The 22815-nt window shown below is 37.9% G+C and overlaps 1 protein-coding gene and 1 long non-coding RNA gene across 3 annotated transcripts in view; one reads left to right on the top strand and one right to left on the bottom strand.

The window, feature by feature from the left end:
* LOC309657871 overlaps positions 1-22815 on the bottom strand; it is a 315556-nt gene that overhangs the window by 79743 nt on the left and 212998 nt on the right. The window lies entirely within an intron of this gene.
* The window catches only part of HSD17B4 (hydroxysteroid 17-beta dehydrogenase 4), a 90251-nt gene that overhangs the window by 42154 nt on the left and 25282 nt on the right, over positions 1-22815 (top strand). For both annotated transcript variants that reach the window (XM_082455750.1, XM_082455751.1), the window contains exons 15-19: positions 5131-5202; positions 8084-8187; positions 12498-12563; positions 20546-20615; positions 21322-21428. In XM_082455750.1, the coding sequence (XP_082311876.1) occupies positions 5131-5202; positions 8084-8187; positions 12498-12563; positions 20546-20615; positions 21322-21428 (419 nt within the window). The remainder of the gene's footprint in view (positions 1-5130; positions 5203-8083; positions 8188-12497; positions 12564-20545; positions 20616-21321; positions 21429-22815) is intronic.

The following is a 22815-nucleotide window of genomic DNA, read 5'->3' as shown; positions in this document are numbered from 1 at the left end:
TTTTTATGGCTCTGTTGGGTCTTCGTTTCTGTGCAAGGGCTTTCTCTAGTTGTGGCAAGCGGGGGCCACTCTTCATCGCGGTGCGCAGGCCTCTCACTATCGCGGCCTCTCTTGTTGCGGAGCACAGGCTCCAGACGCGCAGGCTCAGTAATTGTGGCTCACGGACCCAGCTGCTCCGCGGCATGTGGGATCTTCCCAGACCAGGGCTCGAACCCATGTCCCCTGCATTGGCAGGCAGATTCTCAAGCACTGCGCCACCAGGGAAGCCCCCATACTTTGTGTTTTTGATGTCATAGTTTACATCTTCATGTTTATCCCTTTACTGATTATTGTAGTTATACTTGATTTTACAATTTTTTTTGTTTTAGTCTTTGTACTAGCTTATTTAAGTGGTTGAGCCTCAGCCTTCCCTATATATTTGCCTTTACTAATGGGATTTTTTCTTTTCTATAGATACTTAATTCTTGTTATAGCTTTTTCTTTTCCACTTAGAGAAGACCCTTTAACATTTCTTTTAGGGTTGCTTTAGTATTGATGCTTATCCAAGAAGTTCTTTATCTCCCCTTCAATTCTGAAGGATAATCTTGCTGGGCAGAGTATCCTAAGTTGTAGGTTTTTCCCTTTCAGCACTTTAAATATACCATGCCACTCCCTTCTGGCCTGCAAAGTTTCTGCAGAACAATCAGCTGATAGCCTTATGGGCATTCCCTTGTATATGCTCTTTGTTTTTCTTTTGCTGCCTCTAGAATTCTCTCTTTTAAGTTTTGCCATTTTTATTATGATATGTCTTGGTGCGGGTCTGTTTGGATTCATCTTGTTTGGGCCTCTGTGTTTCCTGTACCTGGCTATCTGTTTCCTTCTTCAGACTTCAGAAATTTTCAGCCATAATTTCATTAAATATATTTTTACCCCCTTCTCCCTTTCTCCTCCTTCTGGGACCCCTATAATGGAAAGTTGGTATGCATGATGTTACCCCAAAGATCCTTTAAAATGTTCTCATCTTTTTTCTTTTTGCTGTTCTGATTGGGTGATTCCCATTTTCTATCTTCCAGATCACTTATGTGTTCTTCTGTATCACCTAGTGTGCTGTTAATTCCTTTTAGTGTGTTTTTCTTTTCAGTTGTTGTATTTTTCAGTTCTGATTGGTTCTTTTTAGAATTTTCTAGCTCCTTGTTAAAACTCTCACTGTATTCAGCTATTCTTTTCCATAATTCAGTTAGCATTCTTATTACTAATGCTTTGAATTCTTTATCTGGTAAATTGTTTATTTCTATTTCATTAGTTGTTTTTTTCAGGAGTTTTCTCTTGCTCTTTCAGTGGAAACAGATTCCTCTGTCTTTTCATTTTGCTTATCTATTTCTTTATCGAAATTTGGTGAAATAGTTACCTATGGTGGTCTTGAAGGGGTGTTCTTTTGTGGGCATGTCCCTATACAGTCTGCGTGTGCCCAGTGGCATTGATGGGAGAGCTGGATTTGATGTGAGCACAACTTATGTCTTTTCTCAAGGTGTGCTGGCAGCTGTCATCTTGGTAGGGGGTGGGGCTGGAGATGGAGGGGTAGGGCCAAGCCAGATGTTAGGTAGAGCTTCCCCTCTGCTTAGTGGCTGTTACCCCACTATTTGGTGCAGGGGCAGGTCCCAAGTTGCTGGAACAGAAGCCCTGAGGGTCGGGTCTGAGCTGGCTAAGTTTCCTTTAAGTGTGTACTTCCCCCCCCCCCCCCAGCACTGGCACCCTTACTCCAGAGGGGAGCAGTGGTGGAGCAAGAGGGGCGGGTGTGGGTAATCAGTGACGGTCGGAGCATGGTTTTGTTTTGTTTGTTTGTTTTTTTTAACATCTTTATTGGAGTATAATTGCTTTACAATGGCGTGTTAGTTTCTGCTTTATAACAAAGTGAATCAGTTATACATATACATATGTTCCCATATCTCTTCCCTCTTGCATCTCCCTCCCTCCCACCCTCCCTATCCCACCCCTCTAGGTGGTCACAAAGCACAGAGCTGATCTCCCTGTGCTATGCGGTTGCTTCCCACTAGCTATCTATTTTACGTTTGGTAGTGTATATATGTCCATGCCACTCTCTCACTTTGTCACAGCTTACCCTTCCCCCTCCCCGTGTCCCCAAGTCCATTCTCTAGTAGGTCTGTGTCTTTATTCCCGTCTTGCCACTAGGTTCTTCATGACCCCTTTTTTTTTTCCCTTAGATTCCATATATATGTGTTAGCATACGGTATTTGTTTTTCTTTTTCTGACTTACTTCACTCTGTATGACAGACTCTAACTCCATCCACCTCACTACAAATAACTCCATTTCGTTTCTTTTTATGGCTGAGTAATATTCCCAGAGCATGGGTTTCGTTTGGCATGGCCACCGTCAGAGATCTGCGGCCCCTGTGCAGCCACCAGTAATGGCTGCCCCCTCGCTGCTCAGTGGCCACGTAGGGTTTGAACCTCCTCAGTGTCTCATGGCTGAGCCTTTTCCTCAATCATGGAAGCCCAGAGTGTGAAGCTGCGACACGAGGCACATGGTGCTGGCGTGTTCTCTCAGCTCAGGCTGGGGACCAGGGCAGTCGTAGGAAACCAGTCAGCTACCCAAGTGGTTTCAGTCTGCCCTCTGTGCCCTGCCTCGGGGGCACGTAAGTGTTCACGTGCTCCCGGAGTCCAGGCTTCCCACTGGCCCTCCTGTTAATCCCACTGGCCCTCCAACCAGCCAAGGGGACTCGTGTTCCCCTTGTTGGACACCAGGGCTGGGGCGCCCAATATGTGGCTTGAACTGCTCACTCCCCAGGGAAGGTCTCTTCCTGTGTAATCTCCTTTTTCCTCTGAGTCCCCTCTCAGGGACACAGGTCCTGACCTGATCGCTTTTCTTCCCTTTCTACCCAATTACCGGTGGGTCTTTCTTATAGTCTTGGTTGTACAGGTCTTTCTGTTAATCTGCACTTAGTTTTCAGTGAGAATTGTTCCACATGTAGATGTATTTTTGATGTGTTTGTTGGTGGGGAGGTGAGTTCCGTGTCCTCCTGCTCCACCGTCTCAGTTTGAGTCTTCAGTTTAGTGTTACAGCCTAAGTTTTCACACAGCCCTTTTTTTAATCTGAGGCAGTGTGCAGTGTGTGGTCAGGTGAAGAAGTCTGGCTTTTATTTTAAAGACAATAGATAACCACTGAAGGACTGAAAGGAGAGAATTATATGATCAAACATGGATTTTAGAAAGCATCAACTCTGGCTCATGTTTGTAATGCTTGGATTTTAAGGGAATGAGATAGAGAGAAGGAGATTTTCTAAGAGACTGTTGTAATAATCTAGGTTAGAGACCGTGGTTGATTGAATAGGATTGTGGGCATGAGGATGGACATAAGTGGAGAAATTATAGAGATATGTAGGGAGTGGGCTTGGTGTTTGATTGGATGTGGAGTTGATCACCTGAGGAGATCACCAGCAATTTGACAATTATTTATTGATTACTTCCTAACTTCTAAGCTTTCTGCTAGGGTTGTGAATAAATGGAGAATGGAAGCAAATCTGGACTCTGCCCTCACGGAGCATATAACCTAGCTGGTGGGGAGGGCAGCCAATAATCAAAAAGCCACACAAATAAATGTACACTTGCAACTATATGTGATAAACATTACAGATGAAACATACGTGATACCATTAGAACTTAAAATAGAAGGATTTGGCATAATGAGGTTGGTAATCAGGTTGACTTTGGGAAAAAATAACTTCAGACATAATAGGAGAGCATGTTTTAAAGTTGGTCAGAGTGGACATGCAGGTACCTAGTTAGAAGTCTGTTGTGGTAGTTCAAATGAAATGATGGTAGCTTAGGCTAAGGTGGTGGTGGAGAGATGGAGAGAAGTGGGAGAAGCAGAGAGAGATTTAGGAGGTGAAAGTGACAGCAATCTAGTTATCCTTAGTGTTTCTTTTATCATCTTTCACACCCAGGCTGGTACCAAGTTCTTTGATTCTCTCCCTTCAATATATTTAGAATCCTATTTCTGTCCCCCTCACTTCGACCACCATCATCTCTCGCTTTCTGAGTGTTCTCTCTGCCTCCATTCTTCTTTTTTTTTTTTTTTAAAGAGATTAGAGTTTATTTATTTATTTATTTTTGGCTGTGTTGGGTCTTCGTTTCTGTGCAAGGGCTTTCTCTAGTTGCGGCAAGCGGGGGCCACTCTTCATTGCGGTGCGCGGGCCTCTCACTATCGCGGCCTCTTGTTGCGGAGCACAGGCTCCAGATGCGCAGGCTCAGTAATTGTGGCTCACGGGCCTAGTTGCTCCGCGGCATGTGGGATCTTCCCAGACCAGGGCTCGAACCCGTGTCCCCTGCATTAGCAGGCAGATTCTCAAGCACTGCGCCACCAGGGAAGCCCTCTGCCTCCATTCTTGCTCCCTTCAGGTCTGCTTATCTCACTGCAGCCAGAATATTATTTCCAAAATGCAAGTGTATTTGTCACTTCCCTGTTAAAAACCCCAGATGGCTGTTCATAGACTTCAGGATGAAGTCAGAAACTTTTCATATAATCTAGCTTCTCCCAGTCTCTGCATACTCCAGTCTTGCCACATACTTAGACACTATTTTATGAGGCAGGGGTCATGCTGAAGTTTCTGGCTTGGCAGTTGGGTGGATAGTACCATTCATTCGTATAGGGAACAAAAGAGAAAAACAGGTTGGAGAAAAAGATTATGAGTTCACTCCCAAATAATTGTTAATCCATCAAGACATTACCAGTTAAATAATGGAACAGTCCCTAAAAGAACAGAGTAGTTAGAAAGAAACACTGTCTAACTGAAGCCCGTAGAGTAGAGATTTGAGAAAGCATGGGGTAAATGGTGTTGGCTGTATGCTTAACAAGTGTTCATTGAATGATTGAAAATTGTTACTTTTTACAACCTAATTTATCAGAATTATTGATGTTTCAAATTTGGTGACTCAGGTATTCTGATTGCTTTTAATGTTTATGATTCAACATTATATTGAAAATTATTCTAAATCATGATTTTTTAGTTTTGCTGAACTTACAGTGGAAGTTATGTTAATTTCTCTCATGTCTTCATATAACTTATGGTCTTTAAAACAGTCTCCTTATTTATTTATTTATTATTTATTTATTATTTTACTTTCCATTTTTAGGAAAATTAAAATGTGAAGCAATTGTTGCTGACGTCCTGGATAAAGGATCCGGTTTAATAATTCTTATGGATGGTAACTCATTTCTAGTTCTTATAATAATATTGTTAGATTCATAGGCTTTGTATGTAACATAATACTTTATCACAGAAGTTGATTAATAAGTTTCTATTTATCTTCCAATTGTGAGAAAGCAAGATTAGTGTTCTAAAAATTCATAAGCTTTTTTAGAAAATAAGGGAGGAGGGGGTGGAGTAGATTGGGGTAGAGGTCCAGAGAGTGGGACATTTCAGGGGATTTGTAGCAACATAACCAAAGCACAGAGGTGAGAAATGTGGCTGGTATAGCAAATGTAGAGGAGAATTATGCTTCCTAGAGTATGTTTTTTGGCAGGAATGAATACATAGACTGCCCTCAGTTGATAATTAGGCTATGTTGTAGATACTCTTTTCTGTGTTAGCTCTTTGGAACTTCAAACGTATTTGACCCCTGAATCATTCTTATAAATGGTAGTTAGGTTCTTAACCTTGCACATTCAAACCTATTGAACTTATAATGGGGTTTAAACACCATAGCCACATTTTATTTGCAGTGGAAAAAAAGATTATAGTAGTTTAATGAATGTTGAAATACTAGTAACTAAACATAAGCCAAAGATACATTGCTTAGAATTTATTTGTTTTAAAGTTTAAGAACAATAGAAATAGATAAACATTATAAAAAATTTTGGAAATAGCAGTGGAAAGTTTTTGTCTGGTATTTGGAATATAGGCTTTATCATTTTTGTTCTAAATACATAGGAGGTTATACTGAATATGTTGTTTTGGAACTTGCCTTGTTTTTACTTAATAATATATTGAGAACATTTTTAATGCTCTTAAATATTTTTCTACTACATTGTTTTTGTTAACTCATAGTTTACAAAGTAAACTATGTATTTCATCATAGACACATAGAACATGTGTCTGTTCTCTCTCTTTCCCTCTTCCTCCTTACCCCTCTTCTTTCTTTTTTAAGGTTTTGGTATTTTCTTACCATTCCAAATATTGGCTAACATTTGGCTGGAACTCTCCAGGTTTTCTTTTAGTCTTCTCACCATTCTACCAAATGTCTACCACAAAAAAGTTTTGCAGTAACCTTAGCTTTAATTTTTACTATTCTTTCTTGATCTACTCCATTTATTTAGCTATAGCTTGGTAATGGGTAATAATGTATTAGAATTTGTAGATAAAATATAGATGAAATTAGATATCCAATTTTCTGTGTAATAAGGATAAAAGTCTTATTTTAAATGCAAATCACCATGACTTCCCTTATTTTTTGTTATAATTATATTTTTCCTTATTATACAATTCAAAATCATATTCCTAGTTTTATAGTGCTGGTGATTTAGGTGATGCTCAAACTGTCACCAGGAAAGTAGTCAGTAGAAAGAGGGACAGCTGTCTTTCATTCATTACTTGCTTACTTATTCACTAACTTGCTCAGTCACATCGTTTGTTCATTGATTTACTAATTAATTTAATACATATTTATTAGGTGCCTTTTCTGTCCCAATTACTATTCTAATTGCTGGGAATATGATGGTGAGCAAAAAAGCCATGATCCTGCCCTCCTGAAGCTTATACCTTCATTCTCACTTATTTCTTCTTTTACATTCCAGGCTCTATTGAGGACTTCAGCAGAATGTTTGAAAATTTGGGAGTGTGGTTATCTGTATTTTATTTTAATTTTTTAATTTTATTGAATTATTGAATTTTAGTGGATTTACAATGTTGTGTTAAATTCTGCTGTACAGCAAAGTGATTTAGTTATACATATATACATTCTTTTTCATATTCTTTTCCATTATGGCTTATCACAGGATATTGAATATAGTTCCCTGTGCAATACAGTAGGACCTTGTTGTTTATCCATCCTATATATAATAGTTTCCATCTGCTAATCCCAAACTCCCAATCCATCCCTCCACCACCTTCCCTTCCCCTAGGCAACCACAAGTCTGTTCTCTATATCTCTGAGTCTGTTTCTGTTTCGTAGATATGTTCACTTGTGTCATATTTTAGATTCCACATATAAGTGATATCATATGGTATTTGTCTGTCTCTTTCTGACTTCTCTTGGTATGATAATCTCTAGGTGCATCCATGTTGCTGCAAATGGCATTATTTCCGTCTTTTTTATGGCTGAGTAATATTCCAGTGTGTGTGTGTTTGTGTATCACATCTTCTTTATCCATTCATCTGTTGATGGACTTTTAGGTTGTTTCCATGTCTTGGCTATTGTAAATAGCGTTGCTATGAACATAGGGGTGCATGCATCTTTTTGAATTATAGTTTTGTCTGGATATATGCCTAGGAGTGGGATTGCTGGATCATATGGCAATTCTATTTTTAGTTTTTTGAGGAACCTCCATACTGTTTTCCATAGTGGCTGCACCAATTTACATTCCTACCAACAGTGTAGGAGGGTTCCCTTTTCTCCACACCCTCTCCAGCATTTGTTATTTGTAGACTTTTTAATGATGGTCATTCTGACCAGTGGGAGGTGGTACCTCGTTGTAGTTTTGATTTGCATTTCTCTAATAATTAGCGATGATGAGCATCTTTTCATGTGTGTTAGTCTGCATTTTATAGTGGAATTGTTTGAAAGGTTTGAGAAGGAGAGAATTGAAATATGAAAGGCAGTTGGGGCACTTTAAGAAGAGGTGAGATGAACTGCTGTTTCATAGTCCAGAAAGGATTTGTCAAGATCCTCTTCTCTCTGCCTTCCAGAGACTGGTAGTGAATGATTAAAATGAGTGCTCTGTATCCCAAACTTGGGTGTCTTTAAATTGCAAAGCCTTTTAGTAATTGGATTTTGTTTCTGAAACTTTTAAAAGGATTGTTGATCACATATTGGGTAACTAGTTATGTCTTTTGGTAATAACCTCTTTTTTTTTTCATTTGCTTTTCAGTCTACTCTTATTCTGGGGAGGAACTTATGTGTTATAATCAGTTCTCCATCTTTGTTGTTGGCGCTGGAGGCTTTGGTGGAAAACGGACGTCAGACAAAGCTAAGGTAGGCTATGACTTCATAAGTGAGATACATGTGTCGTTAAGGATCCTTATCTGTATTTTGAACTTACCATATGTGTAATTTCATAGAGTAGGATTTCAGTAATCCACACTTCTTTGAATCAGAATGTGTTCCTTGGATTTGAAATGCTGTTTATATTTGTATATTTTAATATATAACATATGTTATATATAGAAAAGTCTGGCTGACGTAAGTGTAATGTAGCTGAGGTAACTATGGGAATATCTTTACTTTCTTATGCAAACTTTGCCTGCATCCAAAACTCTTTAGAAAAACCTAACACTTACAAGTGATCCTTGTATAAATGCAAATCATCATTCATTAAATGACTTGAGCATTTCTCTTGTATAAAACAATTCTAGTTACTCTTTAGTTCTCAAATTCTATCCAAAAACATATTTTTTTCCTAAAAATATTTTGTAAATTGGATTTTACATCAATTTAACCTAGCTTTTACCTCTGCCCTCAGTTCCCAGAATAGGGCTGCACTGTCTTCCTAGGAGGAGCAGCTCACTCATTTTTCCTATTACCCCCACCCCGGCTCCCCGGCCCCAGCTTGTGTTGCAGAAGCTCAATTCCAGGTAAAAGTGGCTGAGAGTTACAGGGCTGTCTTCCTCCACCCTGCCCCCACTTGTAGGGTGGAGACTGTGTTCCACTGTGGCAGGCTGAGAACACTAGGGCCCTGATAACTCTTGCCCAGGCTGCTCATAGCGTGGGGGTCCCCTGCTGCTAGAGGCAAGCTGAGAAGACCAGAAGCTCCGACCTCTGCCTAGGACTCTCCTTGTAAAGTGAGGATGTCACTTGGAGGACTATCCTTGCCCTCATGTCCGTGGCAGTGGTGCAGAGGTTTTGCCTGGGGGGCAAGGCAGGCTGTAATAATAGAGAGCTCTGAAGCCCTTCCCATGGAAACTGACTCATTTTGGTACCAAGTATTTGGAAGCTCAAAAGTAAGGATGGTTTCAAAAACAAGGTTACTTTAGTGATAATCAAGAGGAGGCTGGTAGCTCCATGAAAGCAGTAAACTAAACTAGTCCAACTAGAAGTTTGCCAGAGAGAACCATGGAAAGAGACAGCTAAGAAGAGTCGTCATGGGATCATAACAAACCTCAAAGACTGGCCTCAAAGACTACACCTCCAAAAAGGCCTGACTTTAATTGGATCAGACTGTGGAACAATTTATGCCCCAGGGCACTGTTGAAAATAATGGAACAGTCAGTCATCTGGCAATTTGTGAAGCCGAACAGCTGGGCAGACAGTTTAACAGAGAGATCAGGGAGAGACAGTCACAGAGAGCCCTGCTAAAACCACTGTCATCCCAGGCTGACTGTGCTCGCCCAAGGCTGTACCCTCTGAGGAGCAACATCAGAGTCTGCACACTGTGGGGGAAATATACTTAACTAAAATCGTCTAGCCAAGTCACTAAACAAATGAACAAGTTAACAATAACAACAAGCCCTGGAAGGGGTAAGGGGTCTCAGTATCCAGAGTTGCTGCAATATATTATCTAAAGTATCCAGTTATCAGCAAAAAATTACAAGATCTGAAAGAAATAAAAGAGTATGACCCATAGATAGGAAAAAACAAAACAAAACAGAACAGGCAACAGAGATTGCTTTGGAGACGACTTAATAGGAAAAGACTTCAAAGCATTTATTGTAAATATAGTCAAAGAACTAAAGGAAACCATGCTTAAAGAAGTAAAGTGTGTAAAGAAGTAAAGTATGAGGACAATGTCTCATCAAATAGAGAAACATTGGGGAATTCCCCGGTGGTTCAGTGGTTAGGACTCCACACTTCCACTGCAGGGGGCATGGGTTCGATCCCTGGTCGGGGAACTAAGATCCTGCAAGCTGTGTGGTGTGGCTCAAAAAAAAAAAAAAAGAGAAAGAAATCAATAAATAGAAATTATATAAAAAAAGAACCAAATAGAAGTAGTTCTGGAACTGAAAGTACAATAACTGAAATGAAGAATTTACTAGAGGGTCTCAACAGTAGATTTGAAGTGGCAGAATTAAAATCAAAAGCTTGAAGATAGATCTATCTATCTCTGTCTGAAGAATAGAAAGAAAAAAGATGAAGAAAAAGATTGAAGAGGCTCAGAGAAATGTGAAATACCATTAAGTACACCAGCTTTTATGTAATGGGCATACCAGAAAGAGAGGAGACAGAAAGAAGCAGAAAAAATAATTGAAGGAACAATGGCATTGATGAAAAACGTTGATCTACACATCCAAGAAGCTCAACTGCTCCAATTAGGATATAAATGAAAAGAGGAAGATCTAAATAGACATTTCTCCAAGGAAGACATACAGATGGCCAAAAAGCACATGAAAACATGCTCAACATCACTAATTATTAGAGAAATGCAAATCAAAACTATGAGTTATCACCTCACACTGGTTAGAATGGCCATCATCAAAAAATCTACAAACAATAAATGCTAAAGAGGGTGTGGAGAAAAGGGAACCCTTTTGCACTGTTGGTGGGAATGTAAATTGATTGAATGTAAATGTAAATTGATTTTTCACTAAGGAGAACAGTATGGAGGTTCCTTAAGAAACTAAAAATAGAGTTAGCGTATGATCCAGCAATCCCACTACTGGGCATATATCTGGAGAAAACCACGCACCCCAATGTTGATAGCAGCCCTGTTTACAATAGCCAGGACATGGAGGCAACCTAAATGTCCATCAGCAGAGGAATGGGGGCTTCCCTGGTGGTGCAGTGGTTAAGAATCCGCCTGCCAATTCAGGGGACACAGGTTAAAGTCCCGGTCCGGGAAGATCCCACATGCCGTGGAGCAACTAAGCCCATGTGGCACAGCTACTGAGTCTGCGCTCTAGCACCTGTGAGCCACAACTACTAAGCCCGCGTGCCACAACTACTGAAGCCTGTGCACCTAGAGCCTGTGCTCCGCAACAAGAAAAGACACCGCAATGAGAAGCCTGCGCACTGCAATGAAGAGTAGCCCCCGCTCACTGCAATTAGAGAAAGCCTGTACACAGCAACAAAGATCCAACACAGCCAAAAATAAATAAATAAATAAATTTATTAAAAAAAAAAAAGATTTATGCACTTAAAAAAAGAAAAGAGGAATGGATAAAGAAGATGTGGTATGTATATACAATGGAATATTACTCAGCCACAAAGAAGAATGAAATAATGCCATTTGCAGGAACATGGATGGACCTAGAGACTGCCATACTGAGTGAAGTAAGTCAGACAAAGACAGATATCATAAGATATCACTTATATGCAGAATCTGAAAAAAAAATGATACAAATGAACTTCTTTACAAAACAGAAATAGAGTCACAGATGTAGAAAACAAACTTACAGTTACCAGGGGGGAAATGGTGGGGGAGTGTTAAATTGGGAGATTGGGATTGACATAGACACACTACTATGTATAAAATAGATAACTAATAAGGACTTAACTTTATAGCACAGGGAACTCTACTCAATACTCTGTAAGGACCTATATGGGAAAAGAATCTAAAAAAGAGTGGAGATATATGTATATATATATATATATAACTGATTCACTTTGCTGTACACCTGAAATTAACACATTGTAAATAAACTATACTCCAATAAAAATTAAAAAGAAAATAAATGCAAAGAGATCCACACCCTTAGTAAAGTGCATTTAAAGATTAAATCAATATAGATGTGAATTGTTTGTCTAATTCTTACAGTTACTGTCATCTTTTGCATTGGGAAAAGAGTCTTTACCTTTTTCTCCTTTGTGGCCTAGAGAATGGATCTGGTTATATAATTCCTTTCATTAAACAAGGTCATTTCAGGGAAATCTTAATGTAGATGAAGCTAGCAGTTATGAAATTTTAAATGTCATTATGTGCTGAAAATAAAATATTAAAATAAACTTTTTATCCAGCTTGCAGATTTTGTTATAGTCAGCCCTCCATATCTGTGGGTTCTGTATCCACAGGTTTGGCATCTGCAGATTGAACCAACCGTGGATCAAAAATATTCAGAAAAAAAAAATTCCAGAAAGTGTCCAAACTATTTACATAGCATTTACATTGTATTAGGTATTATAAGTATATGGGAGGATGTGCATAGATTATATGCAAATACTACACCATTTTATATAAGGGATTTGAGCATATGCAGATCTTGGTGTCCATGAAGGGGTCCTGGAACCAATCACCCTTGGAAACTGAGGGATGACTGTATATTGAAACATGGTTGTTTATCAAATATCAGTTTGGGTAAAGAGAATAACAATTATTTTGTTATTATTTAACGTGTAGTGTTTTTTGATCTTAGGTAGCTGTAGCCATACCTAATAGACCTCCTGATGCTGTACTTACAGATACCACCTCACTTAATCAGGTAAGAATGTATTTTTGAAAAGTGATAAAGCCACCTGACTCCTGACACTTTTTGATTTATAACTCTGATACCCTGTAATTTTGTGAGTCCAAAAGTAGTGGCTGTGTTCTTCTATGTAATAAAAATAACGGCATATTTCTGTAGTTGAAATTCGTTCTTTCTGAATTTTTACTTAGCAGTTTTTTTCTCCACTAGGTGTCAAAAGAAAATGTAAAATGGCTTTTCATTAGTCAGTTGAAAAAGCATCATGCTTTGCTGGCAATGGATTGCTTGCCTTAAGGAGACTGCCTAGCTTAGTAGTGAAGAATTTTCATTAAAGCCTTAGAGAGCAGGATAAAATAAAAGGCAAATTTCAGTTATCCTTTCTTCTATTGGAAAAGAAAACTGAGCTACATTGCTTTGAGAGAGATTATTTTATGCTAACTTTAGTGGACAGGTACAATAAAGCATCTGAGAAGGAGTAGATGATTTAATCTCATTTGTTTGGCATAAATAATATGTTTTCTGATGGAGGAGTTAAAATGCCCTGTCAGTTAACAAATTCTGTAAGCATGCAAAGATTTATCTAAGAAGCAAAAGGTGACCATAAAGATGAGAAAAGCAACTTTGTTTTTGAGAGACCTGAAGATTCTTCCCTAAGATGGCCAGAATACTAACCATGCAGATATAGAACAGAATATGTAAAGCTCTGAAGTTATGCTGTGAATAAGCAGGTGATGACAGCACATTATTTGTAAAAGTCACTTATTTTTTGATACTAATTTTGATATACTTGATATGAGAACTTCTGCAGGATTTATGTGTGCTGGCAAATAGGAATATAATTTCATGAGCCAGAAAGAATTAAGTTTGGAACATATTAATTGTATTTTTTTTATACACTATATAATTGGGTGATAGAACAATACTTTGTACCTCAGATTAGTTTTTGCCTTTAAATGTTCTTCCCATCCCTATTTCTTATCAGTTTCTTAAGAGAGCACTCATATTTATGTTTAATTAAAGCTTCCTAGTAAAATTAATTTTATTAGCACACTAAAGAACAGAAGACTTCATGGTTTCATGGTTCAGAAAACCCAGAAATGCTCCCTTATTATTCTTGTGTTACTGAAATAATAAAATGTATCTGCTGTAGATAAGAAAAGCTGAATAGTTTCCATGGCTTGAATTTCTTTATACAGTAAGCAGAAAGATTTTCTTTTTTTCTTTTTTCAGATGAATAGAACTTTTTGTTAGCTTTTAGCTGACTTGAGTATTTTGCTGTGTGACAAAGGACAGTTTATAAGTTAACAAATCTTTTTTGTATAAATAATGGGCACCCATCATTTGACAGAGGTTCCTGACCATTTGTATCATATGGTCACTCGAGAATATGATAAAAACTACCGACTGTTTCTTCAAAAACATTTTGCATAAAACTTTGCATAAATTTCAGGGGATTTGTGGGCTGTTTTAAATTGGATCTGTGCTATAAGAGATACAAATCAAGTAGAAGTGTGATCTAATGACAAGGAACTGAAAGGACACTTAGATATAAGGCGTAGATGTCTTAATTTCTAGGGCACCTATTCTAAGCAACGAATGATTAAATACAAGGCTTTGAATTATAGAGTAAGTGCTGTAGACATTCTGAGATGGGCTACTCATTAGAGAATGACATACAGAAGAGTTTGGTAGGAAAGATGGGACTTCTGAACTAAAATGGTGTATAGATCTTCTCTCTTGCCAGGGATATAAGGCTTGCAGTATGGCCTGGAAGGGGATAAGAACTTAGTAATGATAGCAGAAAAGAGCATGATGTATGTACAAGGAGTAAGAATTAGAGCATTCACACCGGAGGGTGGTGAGAGATGATTGTGGATGAACAGACCTTTAAGGAGAAGTGGAAATGGAACAGATTATGTTGTTATAGCATAAACTTTGTGCCAGGTATTTAAATTAAATAAGTAACTTTGCAATCAGTAGGGAAACTGGCAACCATAGCTCTACCAATATCACTTCTTGGAATATTTTGTTTTTCATGTCTTTAGGAGAATTTCTTCATCTTCAAACTGGTATGATATTACAAGTATACTTCATGGTTTTTCATAATTAATAAAGAGAAAATTCTTCCCCAATAATCTAGAAAGACCAAAGAATAAATAGGTAACAGGTGTCAGGCTTTGTATTTGAGGAGAATGAAAACAAGTACCTTTAGTTTCCCTAGATACATATCTCATACTACTTATTCTAACAATTAGGACCTTAGCTACCATCATTGTTAAATAAAGTTAATCTTTGGAATATTGGTTATACTATCCATTAAAATATAATTCTTTATTATATTACCATGTGTATTATAAGTACTTCTAAAATTTTGTTTTGAAACAATGATTTATTATTTTGCGTGACTCTGGGTTGCCTGGGTGGTCCTTGTGCTACAAACGGTGTTGGCTGTCACTCATGTGGCTGTTCTCAGATGGCGGCTGGGTGGGGCAGGAAAGTCCCGGATGGCTCTTTCACAAGTGCAGGGTCTTAGTGCTCCCTGTTGGCTGACATGCCTCTAATCTCCACCTGGCTTCTCCGTGTGGTGTCTCATCTTCCAGGGCCTTTCTCTGTGGCCCTCAAGGGGATTTCTATTTCAATTTCTGGAGCTGTTTCCTGTGTAGCTTCCTCCTTTTCAGTACATCCACATTCCAGCTGCCCATTCTCCCAGAACTCTGATCTTTATCTCTTTAACTCTTTGAGACTGTTTTGCTATGTTTCGGTTTCCCTTTTTGCACTGCAGTCTAGAAAGTGCTGTCAGGCAGAGCGCTGTGGCCATTGTAGAGTCCATCTTGTTTGTTTCTTTTCTATCAAGAATCATAATCCTGTCCTGCCTACTGTCCAATGTCTAAGAACAGTATCTCCCTCGCCCACTTAAAAAAATTTTTTTTTTCCTAATTGTTTACAGTGGAAGAGTAAGTTCATTCCACTTATTCCATCTAGGCCGGAAGTGGAAGTCCTATACCTTTTTATATGCCCATAGTGCCCAATTTTCTCATTTATTACTATTTGTTTTTTCAGTTTTTATTGCTGTGCTTTGTTTCCTGCTTGTTTCTAACAATTAAAGAGCCTATTTTATTTTCTTGTTGCTCTTTCCCTTACAGTTCCCATTTTGGGGAATGCATTAATTTTACTTTTTCAGAACAATTTAACATTTATATATTATTCTTCCCTCTTTCCCACCTTTGTTTTAGTCTTAGATTTGCAATCGAATATATATCAATCCTTTTGCCAAAGGTTCTCCCATATCTCCTGGTTGGATAAAGCTCCTCCTGTGGTAGGTTCCCCAAGAAGGCCTCGTGTATAGTATTCCTTTGGTTCCTATGTATTTATTTATTTATTAAATAAATTTATTTATTTATTTTTGGCTGCATTGGGTTGTCGTCGCTGCGCGCGGGCTTTCTCTAGTTGCAGCAATCGGGGGCTACTCTTCGTTGTGGTGCGCGGGCTTCTCGTTGTGGTGGTTTCTCTTTGTTTCGGAGCATGGGCTCTAGGCGTGCGGGCTTCAGTAGTTGTGGCACATGGGCTCAGTAGTTGTGGCTCACAGGCTCTAGAGCACAGGCTCAGTAGTTGTGGCGCATGGGCTTAGTTGCTCTGCGGCATGTGGGGTCTTCCTGGACCAGGGCTTGAACCCATGTCCCCTGCACTGGCAGGCGGATTCTTAACCACTGCGCCAGCAGGGAAGTCCGGATCCTATGTATTTAAAACTATTTTTCTATACCCTGGATACTCAAAGGACAGCTTGGCTGGATATGAAATCTTGAGTTTCTTAAAATGGTGTTCCATTGTTGCCTGGCTTTCTATATTGCTGTTTAGAAGTCTGATGCCAGTCATTATCTTCCTTTAAGTTACTTGATCTTTATCCTCGAGGGCTTTAGGATTTTTTTTCCTTCATCTTTAAAAATCTAATAGTTTTACTAGGATAAGTCTCAGTGTTGCTCATTCCAGGTCAGTTTTCCCATGTACCTGGTGGGCCTTTTTAATATGTGTGTTCAGGTCTTTTATTTTCAAAAAGTTTTCTAGGGTTATAATTTTAAATATTAGTTCTTATTCATTGCTTTATTTTTATTTCTTCAGGTACTCTTTATGTACATTGGATCTTTTTCTATCTTTCTTCCAACCATTTTCTGTCCTTTTTTAGTTCTTTATTAATCTCATTTCCATTCTCTTGGTTTTTTTCTTCTTTTTCTTCGATGCCCCTTATTAAAATTTTGTTTGAATATGTTCTCCTTTGGGAACATTATAATTTAGTCTTCAATTTCTGGTATGATTTTGATTTTTCTTTTATTTCTTTCCCAAGTTTAATCATCTCTTACTTCATTTCTTCATGTTTGTTGTCCATTTATATTTTTGGTTTTTGAATTTCAGATTCAAGATGTTTATTTCCTATCCCCAAATGCTTGAGTGTTGTGTTATCGTTTTCTTCTGTTTGCTAGTTGTTTTGTTTGGGAAAATTTTATTTATTATAATGTTTTGGTTCTTATTTTCTTTTTTAGTCTTATTGTAGCTTTGTACAGGTGAAGATTACTTACCTATATGCATTTTGTAGGTAAAGTTAGTAGTTTGGGACAGTTTACAAGGTTCTTTCTTAAAGAAATTCAAGATTGTCATCTGTCAGTATAGCAAAGTGCCTTTTCTTTAATGGATGGCTTTTTGGAGTAGGGCATAGTGGGGAAGTGTTTTATTAAATTTTTTTTTACTTCTCTTTATCCTGCAGGATCATAAATTTCCCCTCTTGCTTCTCTTTCTTCACCATTCGTCTTCGAAGGAGACATCTTTGTTTTATCCTCTTCTTCCTCAGAAGTATTGCCTTTCTAGGACTGCCATTTGGAGGCCCGTGCACTTTTAATTCTTTTCTCAGTAGTCAGTATTCTAATCTTCCAGGATTCTTCTCAGTATTTTTGTCCTCGAGGTGGACTCTCTGTGTCTTGAAGTGATTTTTCTTTGTTTCCTTTTTTCTCTTCCATGAGCTTCTGCTATACTCCCCCTCCCCACCCCTGCCACTCTCTCTAGTAGTTTTGAGAGGGTGCTCAGAAGACAGTGCTGCTGGATATAGGTGGTTTTTTTCCTACTTATAGGAATTTGAAGTTTGTGGTTTTTCTCTTCTAGTTACACTGTAGGCCTGGGACCTGTGTAGTTTTACTTGTTTTTCTTGTCGATCTGTTTGCTTTTTTAGGGGATGTGAGGATTTGGGAAGAACTAATTCCTGACCCTTTTTATTTACCATTTGGTTTAACTTAATGTACACTTAAAAAAAAATTTTTACTTATTTATTTGGCTGCATTGGGTCTTAGTTGTGGCACGCAGGGTCTTTGTTGCGGCATGCGGAATCTTTCACTGAGGCACGTGGGCCCTCTAGTTGTGGCGCGCAGGCTCCAGAGTGTGTGGGTTCAGTAGTTACGGCACGTGGGTTCTCTAGTTGTGGTGCGCGGGCTCTAGAGGGTGTGCGCTCAGTAGTTGTGGCGCAAGGGCCTAGTTGCCCCTTGGCATGTGGGGTATTAGTTCCCTGACCAGGGATCAAACCCATGTCCCCTGCACTGGAAGGTGGATTCTTAACCACTGGACGACTAGGGAAGTCCCTAATGGTACACTTTAAATAAATAAAACTAAGAACTAATTTACTCATATATGGAAGATCCTCCCATTTACATTTAATACTCAAGTAAGACAACATAGAGCTATTTTTCTTAGTTTGTATGTGTGAGTTTTAGTGATTTTTACATCTAGGCAGAAATGAAATAAAACAAAACATGAAGCTTTTTGCTTTTCTTCTGAAATATGAAAGTCCTTCAAGATATTCAGAAAATAAACCTTGATAGTGTTCTTTATTGTTTGGAGAATGGTCATTTTGCATTATGATTGAATTTAGTCAAACATCCAATCAGTTGACTTCAGTCATTTCTCATCATAGATCTTTTATGTCTTTGCTAATTCTGCCTTCTGTTGGAAGCAATGCTGTCATTGAAATAATATGAAAATTTTCATATTCCTTTAATATGATTTCTTTAGAAAAGTTGTTTCTTTTCATTTATAGGAATGATATCTGTGGGGTAAGAACACTGACACTAATCTTAAAAACTTGATTGTCTTATACTGTTGCTGAAATCTTTTAAATAATCATAATAGTTCACATTTATTGAGGCATTAATATTTATCAAGGATAATGCTCTGTAAGAGTTTGATTAGCCTCTCAGTTTTTTAAATGAGAAGGTTGAGGCTAGGGTGATAAAGAAAATTGCCCACTAATGGCAGAGCTGGATTTGAACCTAGGTCTGTCTGGTGCCAAAGCCCATGATCTATTATGTGTTTGACACCTTCCTCTTTGGGCCCTGAAATTCGTCATTCTTTTACCATTTGTATGCAACATGATGATGTATATTTGCCTAGTGTTTTATTTTTTTTAAAGTGCTTTCTGAAATTTATCATTTAATCTTCTACCATCTTATACAGAATCTTAAGTCACATCTATTTGATAATTGTTGATTTGATTTAATTATTTTTAGAAGCCATATAAAGGGAAAAAATACTGAGTCATTAAAAAAGTGAATAATTTAGAAAACTATCATATAGAGTGATGGGAAAGAGAAAGAGCTTATTAAAATTGTACAAAACATTAAAAAGTAAACAACATTTTCCTATGAATTACAGGAGATGTTATTTTCTGTAAATAAAATTTGTTAAAAAAGAATAATCAATAATTAAAAACAACAAAAACTCATTAAGAAAGTCAGGTATGCTGACTTGGCTAGTCTCTACACAACATTTTAATAGTCTTGGAAAGCTTAACCTAGCAATTGATAAGAGAGAAGTCTAGAGGCAGACCCAAAGTTAATACACAGATACATTAAATACTTACTGTTAGCTCTTTTGTGAATTTCTTCCCTTCAGTACTGAAAAGTACTCTCTCATTTGACCAACGCACAATTTAAATGCTGGGAAGTATGGTGACTTTTTTCCTATTGTTATCTATATCTTTCTGCTAATTCTGCCTTATCTAAGTACAGAAGTGATGTGAAGATCTGGAGTAAGCAGGAATATAATCTTAATGGCAAGTTATTAGTCTGTTTTTTTGCAGGATGAGCTGATCTCAGGATTTAGTATACCCAGTAGAATGAAAGTTTGTGAGAAGTGTGTGATGTTTATATGTCTAGTATTGGGTTACAGGCTTCAATTTAAAACACCCCATTAAGAAAGTTGGCATAAATTTTGCTTGGTTAGAAGAGGCTATAAACATTTACACCTTATCTTCATTGTGTTTTTTTTTTAAATGTTTATTTCTTTTATTTTTCAAAAATTATTTTTGGCTGCATTGGGTCTTCGTTGTTGTGCGCGAGCTTTCTCTGGTTGCGGCGAGCGGGGGCTCCTCTTCATTGTGGTGCACTGGCTTCTCATTGTGGTGGCTTCCCTTTGTTGCGGAGCGCGGGCTCTAGGGCATGCGGGCTTCAGTAGTTGGGGTGCTTGGGCTTCAGTAGTTGCGGCTCACGGGCTCTAGAGCGCAGGCTCAGTAGTTGTGGCGCACAGGCTTAGTTGCTCTGAGGCATGTGGGATCTTCCTGGACCAGGGATCAAACCCGTGTCCCCTGCATTGACAGGCGGATTCTTAACCAGTGCGCCACTAGGGAAGCCCTTCATTGTGTTTTAATGAGAGTAGATTGATGGATTCCTTTTTGTGAGTTTCTCCTTAGGCAGTGGTAACCAGTGTTGTTCCCAGATGTAGTTCTTGGTTCCCCTTCCTATTATTTGACAGTCCTCACCCCTTCTGATCTCAGTGGCAGGTGTTACAAAAAGCATTGGACTTAATCTTTTTTTGTTAGAAATAGTTATTTTTTAATCAAAGCTACTATTAGGTACATTATAATGCATTTCTTATGCAATAACTAGCCATATTTCCTGTTTTTATTTTAATGTACTCTAAGAAGGCACTGGGTGCTAGTTTCTTTTATAATTCTTTCTCCACAGGCTGCTTTGTACCGCCTCAGTGGAGACTGGAATCCCTTACACATTGATCCTGACTTTGCTAACTTAGCAGGTGAGTTGCTAATAATGTGAGCCAATGAAAATATTAGCTCAGTTATCTAAATAATACTTAAAGACGTTGCTATTTATGACTGGAAGTTTGAGTAACATTTAAAAAATAGCCCTCTCCTAATATGTTTATGCAAAGGACATGGAAAGGTGGGAAGTAGTGTTCAGAAAATGGTGTACGTGAAATTCAGATTATGGTGGAAGGTAGCTCCTGCTAGTGCAAGGTCTAGGATAGGACCATGGGGATGGGTATCTGAGTTATCATGAAGGTCAAGGCCATTGGAGGGGAGAGCAAAGAACTGAAATGTTGAAGAAGGATCATCTACATACATGGATATTGAAATCACTGTGGATGATTTCATGGTTACAACCAAAGCTAAACAAAATAATTATTTGTGTCCCCAGATCTCTGACATTCCTTTCTTTTTTTTTTTTTTTCTTTTTTTGTTTATTTCATAATTTTTTTCCCAGGAAGTATTATTTATAAAATATTTTCCATGTTTCTTAACACATTATTGACTGGAGACATATTAACGCCATAGGCGTTAGTTTCTGCAAAAATCCCCCCAGTCAATAAGGTGTTAAAATAGATGGTATGATTCAGGGTAATGCAGTTTAAAAATATATTTTTGAAGTCCTGAATGAACTGTTCTTGGTTTTTAAACATGAAATGTGCCTTTATCTAACTAAATTCTCTCTCTCATTTTTAGGTTTTGACAAGCCCATATTACATGGATTATGTACATTTGGATTTTCTGCCAGGCATGTTTTACAGCAGTTTGCAGATAATGACGTGTCAAGATTCAAAGCAATTAAGGTATGTGTAAATTATTAATAATTTAACTACTTGTTCCTTTTTAGTTTTAGAGGATTCTTAGTGACTTCATTTAAAAATAGGTACTATACTGAAGTTATTATTTTTATTATTTCATTGACTTGGCAATCAGCAAGTTTTCTTTTTGTAGCTATAAATGCCTCTATTACACATGCATCATGAAGGATATTATATACAGTTATACTTTTAACAGATTGATTTGATTGTTTTATAAATTAATTAGGAGCATACATATATCAGCATATATGCCTTAACAAACTCGAGATTTACCTTTAAAAATTTATTTATTCATGTTTTACTGTTTTATAGTTTGCCTTAATTTAATTGAAAATGTTAAGTGGCTGCATTTGAACTCTAATAAACATGCACCTATATCAGTATGTTGGCTGCATATTGATTTTAGTTTTACACTTTTTTTTTTGTGGTCACTGTAAATTTATTTATTTTTTGGCTGTACTGAGTCTTCCTTGCTGCGCGCAGGCTTTCTCTAGTTGTGGCGAGTGGGGGCTACTCTTCATTGTGGTGTGCGGGCTTCTCATTGCGGTGGCTTCTCTTGCTGCGGAGCACAGGCTCTAGGTGTGCGGGCTTCAGTAGTTATAACACGCGGGCTCAGTAGTTGTGGCTCGTGGGCTCTAGGGCACAGGCTCAGTAGTTGTGGCACACGGGCCTAGTTGCTCCGCAGCATGTGGGATCTTCCTGGACCAGGGCTCGAACCCGTGTCCCCTGCATTGGCAGGCAGATTCTTAACCACTGCACCACCAGGGAAGCCCTAGTTTTGCACTTTTAAGTTGGCTTCAAGTTTTCTTCCATTATAAATTGCAAAGAAAACTGACTCTGCACAGTTTTGCATAAATCGAAAGACATACACTTAAAACAAAACAAAACAAAACTTTAAGGCAGTGTCAAATAGCTCCAAAAGCTTTTATCAGTTTGTGCTCCATGCAGCAGTGGAAATTTATTTTCTGATGTCTTGCCTTTGATAACACTGATTATTCTCATTATTATAACTATTTTATAGTTATTATTATAATTATTTAAAAAATCAGCCAATAATATGTACACAGAGCAAATAAAATAGTATAGAAAATTAGGAAATAAAAAATGTAATTATTCTGTCCTATACAACAACTCCAGGTCTTATTCCTCAGACTTAATTAGTGCCACTTTTAACTGCTTCTGTTAAGTTGTTCTGGTGGTTACCTATATAGCTCTACTTAATATGATTATTCTTCTGTGTTTTGATTTGTCAAGATTAAACTATTTATTGATTCTATATTTTGAAAGACAAAGAATTAACTTCTACTAAATCTATCTCTACTAATTTTATCATATTACTATTTTTATGAATTTAAGTATAGTCCAGTCTCTG

The sequence above is a fragment of the Balaenoptera physalus genome, assembly GCF_965194825.1.
Source record: "Balaenoptera physalus genome assembly, chromosome: 3".
NCBI lineage: Eukaryota > Metazoa > Chordata > Mammalia > Artiodactyla > Balaenopteridae > Balaenoptera > Balaenoptera physalus.
The sequence above is the reverse complement of the archived record's forward strand: the minus strand, read 5'-3'. Positions and strand labels throughout refer to the sequence as shown.